Below are 15187 nucleotides of genomic sequence, written 5' to 3'. Positions count from 1 at the left end.
ACGCCACCATAACGTGAATATTAGGGTACACCATATGGGAGCAAAGTGGAGCGGAGTATTTTTTGTCTGAGTGAAGCAGGAACATGGGTGTGACTGACCTTGAATGGAGCCACATAGTGATGTCACATAATATTTGCTGATACTAAAATTGAGCTATAAATCTTGCTTATTGTAAATCATATCACACTGCTTCTTCCTTTTTGCTGCCGAGACCATTTTTTTAATCTAAAAAGGGAAACACATGTGCATGTTCTATGAAAGAAATGCAATCCTTTTTGCAATTATTTTTTACAAAATTTATACTGTACTAATTTATACTCCATTGACATTGATGATCTGCAAAATTTTAAAATTTTATTATTTGCAAATTGTTTTCTCAGATTGCACTAGTATATTGGACCTGTCTGATGAAATATGTGTTTTTAACATTTGTCATAATGACTTGTCTAGTTATCTTTCAATGCTTCTGCTCTGGTTTGTGGCTTTGCTTTGTATATTCCACTAATGGGACATGACGCCTGTGCAGACTCGAGGTCTCAAGCATGGGAGGGCAATTGTTGTGTCCACATGTACATCGGTGGCATCTATTGTGTCTGGTGTTGTGGCTGGTATGGTTGCACTTGACGAACATCTGCCGACAGCTCCCGCAGGACGTTTTTTTCTCTTGCTTGGGTGGTAATGTCATTATACTACATTGTGTTTTTCTTTCTGTGTTGTGTGCTATTGCTGAAGACTGATCTGATTCCCTTTTCCCTGCTTCTGTAGTTAGCTACTCCCCCCGACCCATACTAATTGTCGCTGCTTTAGTACACAACTTTGTACTGAAGCTGTGACAAGTAATATGGATCGAAGGGAGTACATTGTTTTTTTTTCTTTTCAATGCCTGCACCTTTAAGGCTATTGCATTGGCAATGTATCCGATAACCGTGAGATCCTGGCTAAACTATGAATTTTTGTGATTGTGATCACGAGGGGAGGTTGCGTGGTGGGGTAGGGGGTGATGGTGGTGGAACACTTAACATACATTGTGGACGCAGTGATGATAGGCAATACTGGAGGTGGCAGAAACCTCTTGTTCTGTATGGCAGTATCTCCTTGATAGATATAGCAGCAGTAGGACCACCCATGCCCAAATCTGGGGATGGTTGTGCATCCAAGGCCCAAGGGGCTCCACCGTCGCATTGAGCAGGAGCTGGGAAACAGTCACTGCCTTATCTATGCTGTGGGAAAGCCGGATGTGGGTAGATCTGGTGAGATGGAGACGAAAGGTTAGCCACCTACAACCACAGGCACCATCTTGTGGAATGTGCAGAGAGGGAGGCAGCGATGGATAATCCCATGCAGGTCTAAAGTGAGTGAGGTGGCATTGATGTTGGGGAGGAAGACAATGCTGGAGTAGAGGGAGGAAGACTTCCAGAGTAGTGAGTGTTTGGGGCGATTCGCAATTTTGCAGTTGTTGGGATGTCTGTGAAACTGTTTTGATTGTGTGGGGATATCCCGCCCCAATGTGAGCCATCTCTTGTAATCATGCAGCTACAGACGCATTTTTTGAGATTTCCACCTGATATGCTCTGCTATTTGCCTCACTAAATTGCAAGTGGGGTGGGTCCTTCTCTTGGGACTATATATGGAATTCATGTAGCATGTGCTTGTTATGTACTCTTTGTTGGCAACTTTGATCATGAGAGAATATATCAAGTTCTTTCTCAGTCTATTGAGGTTACGGATATGCAAATTCAGCTTTGCTGAAATACCTAATGTATATTGGGTGCAATAGATTAGGACAATAACACCAGTAGTGTACCGTGTAAGGAGTCATATCGTCTATTGACAAATTGGATTGAACAAATGTGTTGTCTCTTTGTGCTCTCTGACCTCTGCTCCACTTTTTTGAATTGGCTGAGGGACACTAAAGAGTTGGTTCTCCTTTCAGGTTCTTCATTATTACGGGGGTGATACTTCTTGTTACTTCAACCCGAGTGATTGCGCGCCTACCTAAGCCTGTGCAGAAGTTTTTGAAGAGTAATATGGAGCGTTCACACAGCATCAGGAGGCCTGGGTCAGCCCGAGGGAAGGATCCCAACCAAAGCACAACAATCCATGCCTCGACATTACATATACTAACCTCTACAGGGAAAGAGAAGGCCTAGAGGTGCTACTGGAGCATGACTGTCTTAACACCTTTGATGGGTCCAATCACTAATGTGAATGTACAAGTCTAGAGTAGCATCTCAAAAGTTTGGGCTGGCTGCTCATATACTGACTGCCCTTATAGATCTAACAGAAACAGAAGTTCGTAAAATCTCCTGTGAATTTTGATCAAGTTACATACCTTCCTGTGGTCAGTTGTAAGTGGTATATTAGTTTGTTCTCTTCCCTTCCGAATCTTGTGTGCGTGTTTCTGCTTTACTTGCAGCACCATTATATTTTGCTTTTAAGAATGCGTGGGGAGGGCCATGTATGTCCTGTTTGGATGTTTGGGCTACTTGATACTACAACTCTTGTGATATACCGTCAATTACTTCGGTTCCGTTAGGCCCTTGCTGATGGTTTCTTTCACAGAAGCTTCCCCCAGTGCACTGCCACAGTTGTGGGAAATGTGGGCAAAATATTTGCTGTACCTACATGTGTAAGAATTGAAAATTTTGCAACTATACAAGTATTGAAGTATATATTGCTAATCCAGCTGCACATGACTTTCATACGTGGTATACACCTAACATTTCTGATGAACCCTATTTTTCTGTTTCTATTTTGTTAGAATTAAAGAATGAACAGGATGATCTCATACCTGTCTCCGTTTCCCATGCTGCCAAATGAAGTGTGGCCAAATGACCAAGTCAGAACGTATCAGAGGTTTGTAGTTATCTGTGCCCACAAGTTCCAAGTGTGTTAGGAATTTAGGATTAGCTATAGGAGATGCTTGTTCCACTAGCGGGGTAGCTATCCTGAAATTTTCCAACCCTACCGTGATTAAAAAAGAAAGGGTTTGCTTTCTGTGTGGTTTGGTGGTAGGCACAGTTTTGTCCAGCCATATTTGATTAGCTAGGTTAGGTCAACTAATGTACTACTACAGTATGCATAGTATTACGTAATAACGGAAAAGATTAAGAATTTCACATCGGTCGCCTTGGGTCAGGCAGCATCCGGGCAAGGGGGTCATCCAGTGCTAATAAGCTGGTAAAAGAGTTTGGACATCTTTATTGTACATCTTCAGTTAGGGTATAGGTTGACAATCTTCTTTGTGGGAATTGCATGTGTTTTTGCTAGGCAGAGTGATGTTTGTAGTTACTCCCTAGAAAGTGCTATCTAGTGAATGCATCACATGGTACATTCCTTATAGACAAATTAAGCGCCCCGTTTTGTCATTAATTGTCATGTCATGTAGTCAGCTTTGATCTGATCTCAATGTTTACCTACACAATTTCCTTTTTGAACTTTACATCTACAAATTCACAACTTTAACGATGCTAATAAACTCGGCTGAGCATTTCTAAATGGCCTCATCTTGCTGAAGAGTCAAAAGCACCCAAAATACATTTATTATTACAAGCCATGATGCTTTTTTTTTTGCGGGGAACAAGCCATGATGCTTCGTCGCTGGGAAAGCGGGAATGTACTCCAGCATAACCGTGGAGCCTCGCACGTACTATTATTGGGAGAATATTGTGCAAATTAGCCCATAATAGATATGCCGAGATAGCGAAAAATGGTATACGCTCACAGGCCACACGCAACCACCTATTCCAATCCATAAGGACCCAGACTGAAACGGCGTGCCGATGTCACAGTCGATCCACCGGCGCCTTGCGATTTTAATTAAGCATTACTATTAAAAAGTACGCGTGGCGAGTTGGGAGAAACATTATCTTTGGACACGCTTGCTGCCTAAGCCTGCTGCCGTGTAGTCGTACTCCGGTTTAATCACCAAGATAAACGACCCTACCAAGAGAAAGCAACTGGGCATGCTTGATTCAATCTTCCTTCTTTGACGTTGTTTTTTCTCTAGTGCTTCCTTGGATCCATATTACTTATCGCAGATTTGTGATGGTCGTACTAGGCGTTACCATCTCATCCAGTCCAATAAAAAGAAGAAGATAATGCTAAGCAAGAGGGTTACGGGCTTACGGCAGAGTACAGTAGGGTACCCCAAGCAATATTCAAAGCATCCACCAGGGGAAAGCGAAAGCGTCAAAGCGAGGGCTAAAATGCAAAAGGAAAGAAGGAGAAGAAGAAGATACGGGGAATGGGATAGAGTCGGGGTGGGGAGGCCAAACTGGTCCTTTTTTCTTTTTCCTCCTGCGCTCTGCTCTGCTTTGCTTGCTTGGTCTACTTCCCCAACTCCCCCCGAAAAAACAATCCCAAGCGGCACCCACACGGCCATGGCCGCCCACCCCTCCTCCCCTCCCTCCCCAAACCCTAGGTAGCAGCACCATCACCACCACCACCGCGGGAGCCTCCCCGCCTCGCAGGTCCCTGAGCCTCCAGCCCGGCGCCGATCTGAGCCCCCGCCGCTAGGTCTCTCGGGAGGGGAAAGCGCGTCATTTTTTTTAGCCTTTGTCTTTTCGGCTGTGCTCGGTGGGAACTCCCGAGCTTCGGCGGAGCATTTCTCGGGGAGGGCGGGGATGGAGCCGCGGGTTGGGAACAAGTTTCGGCTCGGCCGCAAGATCGGCAGCGGCTCCTTCGGGGAGATCTATCTCGGTGCGGGCCGGCCTCTCTGCTCTTTGCCCCGAATTTCGGATTCCATTTTTGGGGGATTTTCTAGTTCTCGATCGATTTTTGACGCGCTTCTGTTTGTTTGTCTGTCCCCTTTGCGTGCGTGCAGGGACAAATATCCAGACCAACGAGGAGGTGGCGATTAAGCTGGTACGTGCTCCTGCTGCTGCGATTCGACTGCTCGGATCTTTCTGATGCTCCCGAGTAGTACTGCTGCTGCGTTAGCCTGCTTTGGACGCCGTAGTGGTTGAGGAATGTGGACCAGCTCATGCTTGGTTCCGGTTATCGTCGGCCAGGTTGCGGGTTCCTGTAGGATAGCTCGTGACATGCCGCTCTTCTCAAAGCTTGAGCTCTGGATGGATGCTCTGCCCTCGTTGGCAGATTTAGTTCTCCATGGATGGATGAACAATTTGGACTAGTTGATTGGTCAATGTTCCTGGGAATTGACTGGCGTGGTTGACTTCGTTGGACTTGAGCTTTTTATGCGCTTTCGGTTAATCTATGCAGATTGACAACTAAGCTCAAGCTGCCGAGTATTGGATGATGTATATAGTAATAAAATATGAACGGCAGATACAGTAAACCAGGAGAGGAATGAGAAACAGTAACTTGTGAAACATATTGCTGCATACTCCGTAGCCCGGAGTGACAGTCTAGATATAGAGACCCATTGCCCATAATTCTGCATCATAGTGGCTTGTTGCCTCTATAAACTACCACTAAATTTAGTATGCAGGTTATTTCGTCTTGATTGCCTGCATCAGATTTCTGAAGTTTGACATTTTATTACTTTCTTGTTCATGCAGGAAAATGTGAAGACAAAACATCCTCAGCTGCTCTACGAATCAAAGATTTACAGGATTTTGCAAGGAGGAAGTATGGAAGCTTTACATCGTGCATAATTTTGTAGGACTTCGATAGAACTAGTGGTTTGACAATCTTTGTTGTGGCAGCTGGAATCCCAAATGTCAGGTGGTTTGGTGTAGAAGGAGACTACAATGTCTTAGTCATGGATTTGCTGGGGCCAAGTCTGGAGGATCTATTTAATTTTTGCAGCAGAAAATTATCTCTCAAGACTGTACTTATGCTTGCCGATCAGATGGTACGTACACATACACTAATCATTTGATGCCATCCCTTCTTGTCGCCTTCATCAATCTATTTGTATATAGCAATCAGCAAGCAATTAACTCTGTACCTATCCTTGATTAATTTACATGGACCTCAGCTCCATTTGCTAGCCACTCTAACGCACATTTTCACTTTTCCTTCCATTGCTTTTTTTTTTGTCATACATACATTATGATTTTGCTCCTCATTTTTGTCGTATGTGTACCGTCTTTTTCTTTGTTTATTCCTAGCTTATGAGCTGTATCTGATCTGCACTCTCCCACTTGTAGATAAATCGAGTGGAATTCGTCCATTCCAAGTCATTTCTGCATCGAGACATTAAGCCAGATAATTTTCTCATGGGTCTTGGTAGGCGGGCTAATCAGGTGGGTAGCAATGCAGTGTTTAGTAATTAATTCAGATCTGCTGTATTATTTCCTTGTGTTAATTCTTACCACTTTATTCGTGCTCTTATATTTTTCAGGTCTATGTTATAGATTTTGGTCTTGCCAAAAAGTACAGGGATACCTCAACTCATCAACACATCCCATACAGGTAGAGGCATAAACATACTAAGTTATCTAGAGAGTATGATAGCAGCTTAAGTTATTTCCATACATCATACAGAAATGACACTGCTAGATTATGTCGAATATGTTTTAGTAGTTCTTTTCTTGAAGATGTCATTTTAGTTGGAGCACCCTTCTTATGTCAGTTTTTCTTTCTGATCTACTTTGGCTCTGCCCTGTGTTCTTACTTGATGGTAATATTGCAGAGAGAACAAAAACTTGACTGGGACAGCAAGATATGCAAGTGTGAACACTCATCTTGGCATTGGTGAGAAAATGATACTCTACCAGTTCATAATTGTTTCTTTTACATTGTAACTTCCACCTGTTGGACTTCATCCTGCTGTCAGTTGAGCGTCATAATCCTTGCCCTGCATATCTTCTTTTCTGACCATTTACTTCTATATTTTTGTTGTTGATCAGAACAAAGTCGAAGAGATGACTTGGAATCTCTTGGATATGTTCTTATGTACTTCCTACGGGGAAGGTCGGTTTATTTTCTGGATTCTTATTGTGTGCCACGTAAGATACATTAATGAATCAGATGTAATGTTGTTTTCTTTTCAGCCTTCCTTGGCAAGGTCTGAAAGCAGGAACGAAGAAGCAGAAGTATGAGAAAATCAGTGAGAAAAAAGTTGCAACATCAATTGAGGTACTTGGTAGTAATAATGTCTGTACTGGTTATTGGCACTCCGCCTTGTATATCATGTTGGTTATAATGTTCTCATTCTATTTCAGGCTCTGTGTCGTGGGTATCCTACTGAGTTCACATCATATTTCCATTATTGCCGCTCGCTTCGGTTTGATGACAAGCCTGATTATTCCTACCTTAAGCGACTGTTCCGTGACCTCTTTATCCGTGAAGGTTTGATTCTGTTTTCATTCTTGAAGAGGATTAGGAAATATTGTTTTTCTTTTCATACTTAAAGCCATGAGATATTAACTTCCCTCCTCCATACTTGATGGAAACCTGTTGCATTTTGTTTATTATTGAAGTACCAACATCCAAAACGCTTTAAAGGTTACAGGCGCATGGCTCATATCAGAATAATGCCTTGCAGGTTTTCAGTTTGACTATGTATTTGACTGGACAATACTGAAGTACCAGCAATCTCAAATTGCTAGTGCCCCGCCTCGTGTTGCGGTAAGTCCTTCCGTCGTGCACTCACCAACCAAATATGTGTATTTTTACGTAGCCATCCATGTGAAATTGTGACGTCTTGCATATATTTTACAGGGCCATGGTGCAGGACCTTCTGGGTTGACACCACCTGTATTGCAGAATGATAGTCAATCTGGTAATTGGTTTATTTTGATTGTTCCTTACGAGTATTACTGTTTCAGGCAATATTGATGAGTAATTGACTTATAATAAAGTTGCCAAAAAGTTCCTTTGCTTCTATGGCTAATTTGAACCAGATATGATTTCTATAGTTGAACAATGAATTGTCTGACTTTCTTAGCCATATTTATTTATCCATTTGTTATGATGTAGGTGCCGTTGAAGGGAGGATTAGTGGTTGGTCAGCAATGGACCGACGTCGTGCCCCACCACCCATTGCAAGCGTGGGGACTTCAAATAAGCAGAAAGCCCCTGTAGGAAATGATGCTCCTATTTCTAAAGACCCTGCGGTGTGTACTCTCCCCATTTCCCGTTGTTCGTAGTATAGGACTTGATATTGTGATTGGAAGATTAAAGCCAGACACTTTTTTTCAATATCTAGTGCAAAAGAGGAACTATGTGCTCACTAGTCAAATTTTCTTAGGCAATCTTGCGTCCATGACTTGTTCTTATAAACTTGTGCTCTCATTTGCCAAAATTCGACCCACATAGGTCATCATAAACTGCCATTTCCCAGCTGTGCAACCCTGATCAGTGTTTCATGTGGCTTGCAGAAATACTTCCAGCTTTGTGCAAGTGTTGGTGTTTTTTTTGTAGGCTTGTATTATCACTCTGTAATCTTTATATCTCTTGTTTTTCATTTAGTTGTGAATGTTCTGTTTTCCTCGTGGATGACTCCATTCATAATATTTTATGTTCTTGTATATAGGCATCATGATTCATAATCTGCAATATGGAAATTAAACACCAGCAACATTACTCCATTGTTTCAAGCTTCTTACTCTGGCTGTTGTCGCTGTTGTTCAGATATCTGGCTCGAATTTTTTGGGGCGGTCAAGTGGATCGTCAAGGAGAGCTGCTGTTTCAAGTAGCCGGGATGCTGTGGCAAGCGACACTTTTGAGCCTTCACGATCACGCACGACTGATGCAAGCCCTGGTGCATTCCGTAGAACCTCAGGTGCTCAGAGAAGCCCACCGGTTGATTCTGCAGAACCACAGCGTTCCTCTTCTGCCCGGCACTCATCTAACCCGAAGAACTACGAGTCTGCCCTCAAAGGTATTGAAGGTCTTAATTTTGATGGCGATGAGAGGGCTCAGTACTAGTAGCACTGAGAAAACGATTCTACTTCCATGTGTGCTGTGTATAAATTATAATCTGAAGATAAGCACAGCATTTCCTGTTGAGTTTTGGATCACAGGAGATGCTACGAGGAGGATGTGAAGTGCTATTGCCAGATGATGGGGTGGTGGTCTTCTGGACACGGTAAATAAGTGGTCAGCCCGAGGCACAAGGAATGTAGCTCTCATAATTTAATGTGATTGGGGTGCTTCTGTAAATGTCTTTAATCTTTATAGTTTACTATGTGGCGCTTGTCGAGTTTGTTGTATTATTTCTATTCCTTACAGTGCGCCTTGTCCAGTTGCCATTGTCTTGGCACAGCCAAGTGCAGCTTGTAGGACTTTGTCTTTGGAAACTGGAACTTGACCATGTAGAATTTTTTCGTCGGTTCATCGAACAAATTACAAATTTGGCTGGTAACGTTTCCTGACTATTAATGTGCCTTTGAGGAGCAATGTCGTGTGGCTTTTTAGAGATGTGTTTCGTAAAGTGGCATCTCTTTTAACGTCTGTGCCGTGCATGTTTTTGCACTTCGGTCTGATCGCAAACCTATGTTGTTATTTGCAATTTGCTTAGCACAAGTATGCGTGTTTATCTTTTGGCCTGTTTGGGATGGAATTATTTTGTGGTTGATGTTGCATGAGTTGAGATGTTTTCTTTGGAACTGTTGTATTGCAAACCACGGCCCTTCATTTAGCAACGCGGTGATGTGTCCTAATTGACCAAACTTGGTGGATAAAAAACACAGAAGGCAGTGCAGGCGCAGCAGCCCAGGCAGCCGACATAGCACTGCAAGGGAACATGTACAGCCACATGTCTCAACTGGGTGCCTGCAGGTGTCAGGAAACGCATGCCTGACAGGCGGTGGCACCGTGGGAGCCATGGCCAGGGGGGAAGTGGCTCCCGGACCACATTGAGCCGATGTGGAGAGCCCGGACTACCAGCCAAGCTGAGGCGGCCATGGTTTCTCCCTTCTTCCTTTTTGACCTGAGGTTGAACATGCCAGTATTGACAAGATGGTTGTGAAAGGAACTTGTAGATTAATGATGTTGTGTCAGCTCGTTATTAACGTCATTCCCAGCGGTACTGATGCTAGTAAGATGCATGCACAACCATTCATTCACACCCAAGAAAACGACTGCCCGATCGGTTCACTTCACCTGAGTTCTGACGTTGGTAGTTTATCAGTCAGCATTTGCTCACGCCGCTGCATTCATTCCAAGGGGGCAGACAATGACTAGATACACAATCTTAGGCTTCTTCGCCAGATCAAGTCGCAATCCAACGTACAGGGTCACATGAAAGGCAACCAACAACGCAAAACCACAACACACTACGATTATTGCAATTGCAATCCCAGTGGCCAGTTGAGCAACCAGGGACGACGACGCCTGCCACACATCAGCACGATGCCGCCTCCTCCTCTGGCTCCGGTGCAGCTTTCCCGTAGCCCAGCTCGGTCATCTCCCAGCTCGTCCGCGACGCCACCTCCCGGTGTGAACGGGTGTATTGCTGAGCACAATCGAGAGAATCATTCAACACAATAACAATGCCGTTTGTCAACGAGGCCAGGCGTTTTATATAAACTCAAGGACGCGTATTAAAGTGTGGTGGGCAGTGAGGTCAGTTCACCTCCATTTTCGTCAGCAGTTCGTGGGCAGTTGGCGCCGACACGATTATCTGCCTGCAATCGGCCTTAATAAAACCTTCTGCCGCGCCCTTGTCGAACAGCGTGAGCAGCGGATCGTAGTACCCGTCGACGTTTAGCAGCCCGACCTGTTCAAGTCAATCATCAGTGCGCCTGGATCATTTGTCATTTGCCATAGCCCACAATGTACTCAGCTAAGGCTCTATAGCAATGTATTAGTACTAGCAGTCATAATACTCACTGGTTTGTCATGGATTCCGAGCTGCGACCATGTGATCATCTCTAACAACTCCTCCATTGTTCCATACCCTCCTGGTGTCCACATAAAAAGTAATAATCATGTAAGCATTGTCGGGTTGACGCATCAGCCCATTCAAAAAGGGCGAGGGAAGAACGTGTAGAATCGTGTCGTTCATACCTGGGAGAGCAATGAATGCATCGGCTTGTCGCGCCATCTCGGCTTTCCTCTCATGCATGTCAGAGACGATCTTTACTTCTCCAACACTTGCACCGGATATCTGAAAGAGGATTTTCGCTATTTCATTTGGGCAATGACATGAAGTTGGCTACATTTAGTTGCAGGGACATCATTTTCAGATTTCTTCTATCACCATCCTACAAAGTTCAGAGATATTTGGACAGTAGCACTTCCACATCATTTCAACAGTTATATGTATAATGGTGCAATTCAAACCCTACCGCTTACTTTTCTCACTCAACTTGCGACGACCGACCTCATGCCTCATGGCAGGCAAATTGAACACTATTATTACGTCCACCAAGCGGGCCAACTTTATAACTCCAAGTTGTACCGCCCAAAAGTCCAAGCTGACGGTTCATTTTTGCGTGTATGGAGAAGGCCTGAAACGGACGGTCTGGAATTTCAGCCCTATTCTAGTCCAATTCCTCAATGATCACATACCTATTTGTAACCCCACAAGCAAAGGTGAATCGGTCTGGACCCAACAGAAAACGGGAATCAAATGGTGAGTGGGTGACCAACAGAGATAGATAGCACTAGTATATAGTATTTGCTAGGTGATCGTGAAAAGTCGTGAGACCGACAGGCGGGGCCAAACCAAAGGATAGGGTTCAGATGGCCCATCCATCGGTAAGTGTTCCGAAATTCCGTAGTATGAAATTTCGCTTTAGGCAGAGAGATGAGTCGTGCTGTTGCTGCTTCACTGCGTGGAAGAACCTACTCTCTCTCTCTCTCTCTCTCTAACGCAGGCAATTAACAATGACGTATCAATCTGTATTTCTACGCATATATACTACGCATAATAATAAGAACAATAAGAAAAACTGGAAAGGAAGAGATTGGTACGCACCTCAAGGGGCATGAGTGCTCTTGGAATCACCCTGCAAAACAATCGAACAGAGAGATACATACCCCATTAGGAAGGTTGCAGAGTGCTACTACTATATATGGGACTATATATAAACAGAGGCGGCCGGCGAGGTACCCGAGGACGCGGCAGCCTCCATCCAGAACCGTCTGCGCGATCAGGCCCATCAGCCCGATGCTGCCGCCGCCATAGACCAGATCGACCCCCCTCGTCACCTGCACGGAAAGGAAATCCCACCGTGAGCGTCGAATTTCGGGGCGGAAGAGGGCGCGCGCGGCCTCGGCATTCCAGCGCATTACTAACCAGCCCCTGGCCGAGCTCGAGTGCCGCGTCGCCGAAGACCGCGCGATTGCCGGAGTTGCTTCCGCAGAAGACGCAGATCCTGCCGAACTTCCTCGGCGGCGCGGGCGCGGCCGCGGCCGCGGTGGTGTCGCCCATGGCCTGGCTTGTTTCCTCTCGGGTCCGGGGCGGGAGGATGGGGTTAAGAGTCGTCGTGGAGGAGGAGAGGAGAGGGGGTGTTTGGGTTCGGCTCGTTCTTCTACCCGATGCCGTGCGTTATCTCTCGTATCGTATCTGGGGGAGAAGCTTCAAATGAAGGCGGCATTAAGGATTCTGACGCGACTGTCCTTTTATTATGTCGTGATCAATTTGGTGGGTCATGCGAGCGGCCCATATTGCGCCAGAGGAGCCCAAGTGTCCTTCGGCTTTCCTTTTGCAGTCTGGCCCTTTCAATCTACTCCAATGACATACTCCTTCCTTTCCGAACTACTTGTTTTTGGATTTATCTAGATACGGATGTATCTAAACTCATTTTAGTGCGAGATACCTCCGTATCTAAACAAATCTAAGACAAGAAATTCGGAACGAAGGGAGTAGTATATACTCCCTCCGTTCCTAAATACTTGTCTTTTTAGGCATTTCAACAAGTGACTACATACGAAGCAAAATGAATGAATCTACACTCTAAAATATGTCTACATATATCCGTATGTAGTAGTCATTTGAAATGTCTAGAAAAACAAATATTTAGAAACGGAGGGAGTAGCAATGAAGCCCTTTTGCTTGTGAAAATGGTCTATACCAAGGTGGCGTGCTCTCTTGAAGATCAACATTTCCTACTCCTTTTGTTTCATAATATAAGAGCGTTTTTTACACTAGTTCTTTGTCATATTTTTCCGATGTAATTATGCACGATGTTAAGATTTTGTGAGAGAAAAGTGAAGGGTGTGCAAGATGACCTTGACCTTGTGCGATGACAAAAATAACATTTCGACATTTTTTGAATAGGTTCAGTACTTTTTCGTTTGAAGAACACCTATTACAACATAGGTACACACGCACACACTCCCATCAACACGCAAGCACTCACGCAATGCCTACTGAAGACCGGGTTGAAGTTGCGGGGTTTGAAGATTGACAAATTCATCACGGGCGCCTCGTCGTCGATGGTAATGTCGCCTTCCATCGAAAGAAGATAAGAGCTCCCCCCGACCGAGCCGTCTCCTCCTCTAGCGCTCCCGCGGGCGGCAGGGGAGGCAAACCCTACCGCCGCTGCCGTTGGGGTTCCCTCCTTTCTACCTCGCCGCCGCCAAAGGCCGCAGCTGGGCGAAGCCCCGCCGGCGGCGGGGATTCCTTGTCTCCTCGCGCTGGGGGCCTTGGCGTGGGCCCAAGCTGCCTCGCCTAGGTGCTGCGCTCTGCGTCGGGCGCAACAACATGACGCCGGGCCGGTGCAGGTGGCACCACGGTCGGGCGGTGGTGCGACTGACAATGCCGAGGAGGTGCTACCCTGGAGCCCTGATGGCAGATGCAGTAGGTCGAGGCGGGCGTTCGGATCTGGCTCCAGCGGTGCGGGCGGTGTGTAGCGCGGGTCGCGGGCGGTTGCCCTTACGGTGGCCCCGTGCTGGCTGGGATAGCGGCGCGACAGGGGTGGGTGAGGGAGTCCTGAATTAAGGGGTCCTCGGGTGTCCGACCCGTGTGTTATGGGCCGGGCTGATGGGCCGTGAAGATACAAGGTAGAAGGCCTTCCCCCGTGTCCGGATATGACTCTCCTCTGTGGGGAAGGCAAGATTGATGTGCAGATGTATAATTTCCTTCCTCTGTAAACCGACTCTGTACGACCCTAGGCCCTTCCGGTGTCTATATAAACCGGAGGGGTTAGTCCGTAGAGGCCATCAGAATTCATATAGGCTAGACATCTAGGGTTTAGCCACTACGACCTCGAGGTAGATCGACTCTTGTAACCCCTATACTCATCAAATGCAATCAAGCAAGACATAGGGTTTTACCTCCATTAAGAGGGCCCGAACCTGGGTAAACATCGTGTCCCCTTTGTCTCCTGTTGACTTCGATCCTCGGACGCATAGTTCGGGACCCTCTATCCGAGATCGGCCGATTTTGACACCGACATTGGTGCTTTTATTGAGAGTTCCACTATCTCATCAGCAGAAGATTCGATGGCTCGTTCGATCGACAACAATGATGCTGTCCCTGGGGAAACTTTTCTCCCTAGTCAGCTTTTCGTGTTCGGCGGCTTCACTCTGCGGGCCAATTCGATTGGTCACCTCGAACAGATTGATAGCTACGCCCCTGGTCATTAGATCAGATTCGAGAGCTGAATTACGTCGCTGATATTCGTGGAGACTTGATCTTCGAAGGATTCACGGCCTCGGCCACTACTCCTCATCTCTAGGAAGGAAACCCATCAGATTCACCATCAGGCACCGTCCAAAGACCAACCATCATCCCTACCCTGGCCCTAGATCCGGGGCAGGCCACCTCATCCGAAGATGGGAGTTTTAAACCCACCAGACCCTCTTCAACTACGGAGTCGTTTGCCGGAGATCCGGAGGCGACCATATCGTCGGTAAGCCTGGAATCAAGCAGGACCCTCCCTATCATCGGAGAACCGAACTCGCCCCTGGAGGCTAGCTCCGAACTATCAAGGACTACGCCCATTGCGCACGGCCAGGTGTCATATACCATGCCCAACTCAACGGGACCTCAGTCCTTGTCCGGCCTTCGCTCTTAAACGAGGCCCTGGACTTAATGCGATCTCTCACTATTATGGAAGTGTCACCTCCGAACTATGCCCAGCCCAGACTAGGGGCTAAGAGCGGGGAATTTTACGTCCCACCCACCACCCACTTAATAGCCACTATCGAGGACTTGACCGACATGCTAGATTACGCCTCCGAAGACATCGACGGTATGGACGACGATGCGGGAGACGAACCAGGCCGGAATCCACCCATCACCTGGCGTTGGATGGCCACCTCCACATACGATGTGTATATGGTGGATACACCTAAAAAGGACGATGACGACGACAATAAG

At 46.1% G+C, this 15187-nt stretch overlaps 2 protein-coding genes and 1 long non-coding RNA gene across 4 annotated transcripts; 2 read left to right on the top strand and 1 right to left on the bottom strand.

Annotated features, from left to right (window-relative positions):
* The first annotated feature begins 20 nt into the window (after positions 1-20).
* Positions 21-2470, top strand: LOC125544427. Its single transcript, XR_007299453.1, has 2 exons — positions 21-675; positions 1934-2470. It is a non-coding gene; the product is annotated as an uncharacterized LOC125544427 (long non-coding RNA).
* Positions 2471-4272: 1802 nt separating this feature from the next.
* Positions 4273-9290, top strand: LOC125544425 (casein kinase 1-like protein 2). Of its 2 annotated transcripts, XM_048708122.1 has the most exons (15): positions 4273-4701; positions 4826-4866; positions 5523-5592; positions 5670-5818; positions 6117-6212; positions 6311-6381; positions 6602-6663; positions 6819-6882; positions 6963-7047; positions 7134-7260; positions 7457-7539; positions 7633-7693; positions 7891-8027; positions 8545-8794; positions 8937-9290. In XM_048708122.1, the coding sequence occupies exons 1-15, from the start codon at positions 4626-4628 to the stop codon at positions 8957-8959; spliced, it is 1395 nt and encodes a 464-aa protein (XP_048564079.1). In that variant the 5' UTR covers positions 4273-4625; the 3' UTR covers positions 8960-9290. The 2 variants fall into 2 exon arrangements, with proteins under 2 accessions (XP_048564079.1, XP_048564078.1); XM_048708121.1 differs by having other exon boundaries at positions 8545-9290.
* LOC125544426 (probable cytokinin riboside 5'-monophosphate phosphoribohydrolase LOGL1) lies at positions 9099-12453 on the bottom strand. The gene is made up of 7 exons (XM_048708123.1): positions 12158-12453; positions 11972-12069; positions 11837-11867; positions 10924-11023; positions 10747-10817; positions 10490-10633; positions 9099-10369 (listed from the first exon to the last, which is right to left on the bottom strand). The coding sequence occupies exons 1-7, from the start codon at positions 12290-12292 to the stop codon at positions 10259-10261; spliced, it is 690 nt and encodes a 229-aa protein (XP_048564080.1). The 5' UTR covers positions 12293-12453; the 3' UTR covers positions 9099-10258.
* Positions 12454-15187: the final 2734 nt, after the last annotated feature.

The sequence above is a fragment of the Triticum urartu genome, chromosome 3 (assembly GCF_003073215.2).
Source record: "Triticum urartu cultivar G1812 chromosome 3, Tu2.1, whole genome shotgun sequence".
In the NCBI taxonomy this organism is placed as follows: Eukaryota; Viridiplantae; Streptophyta; class Magnoliopsida; order Poales; family Poaceae; genus Triticum; species Triticum urartu.
Note: the sequence above shows the minus strand (reverse complement) of the source record. Positions and strands in the feature narration are given on the sequence as shown.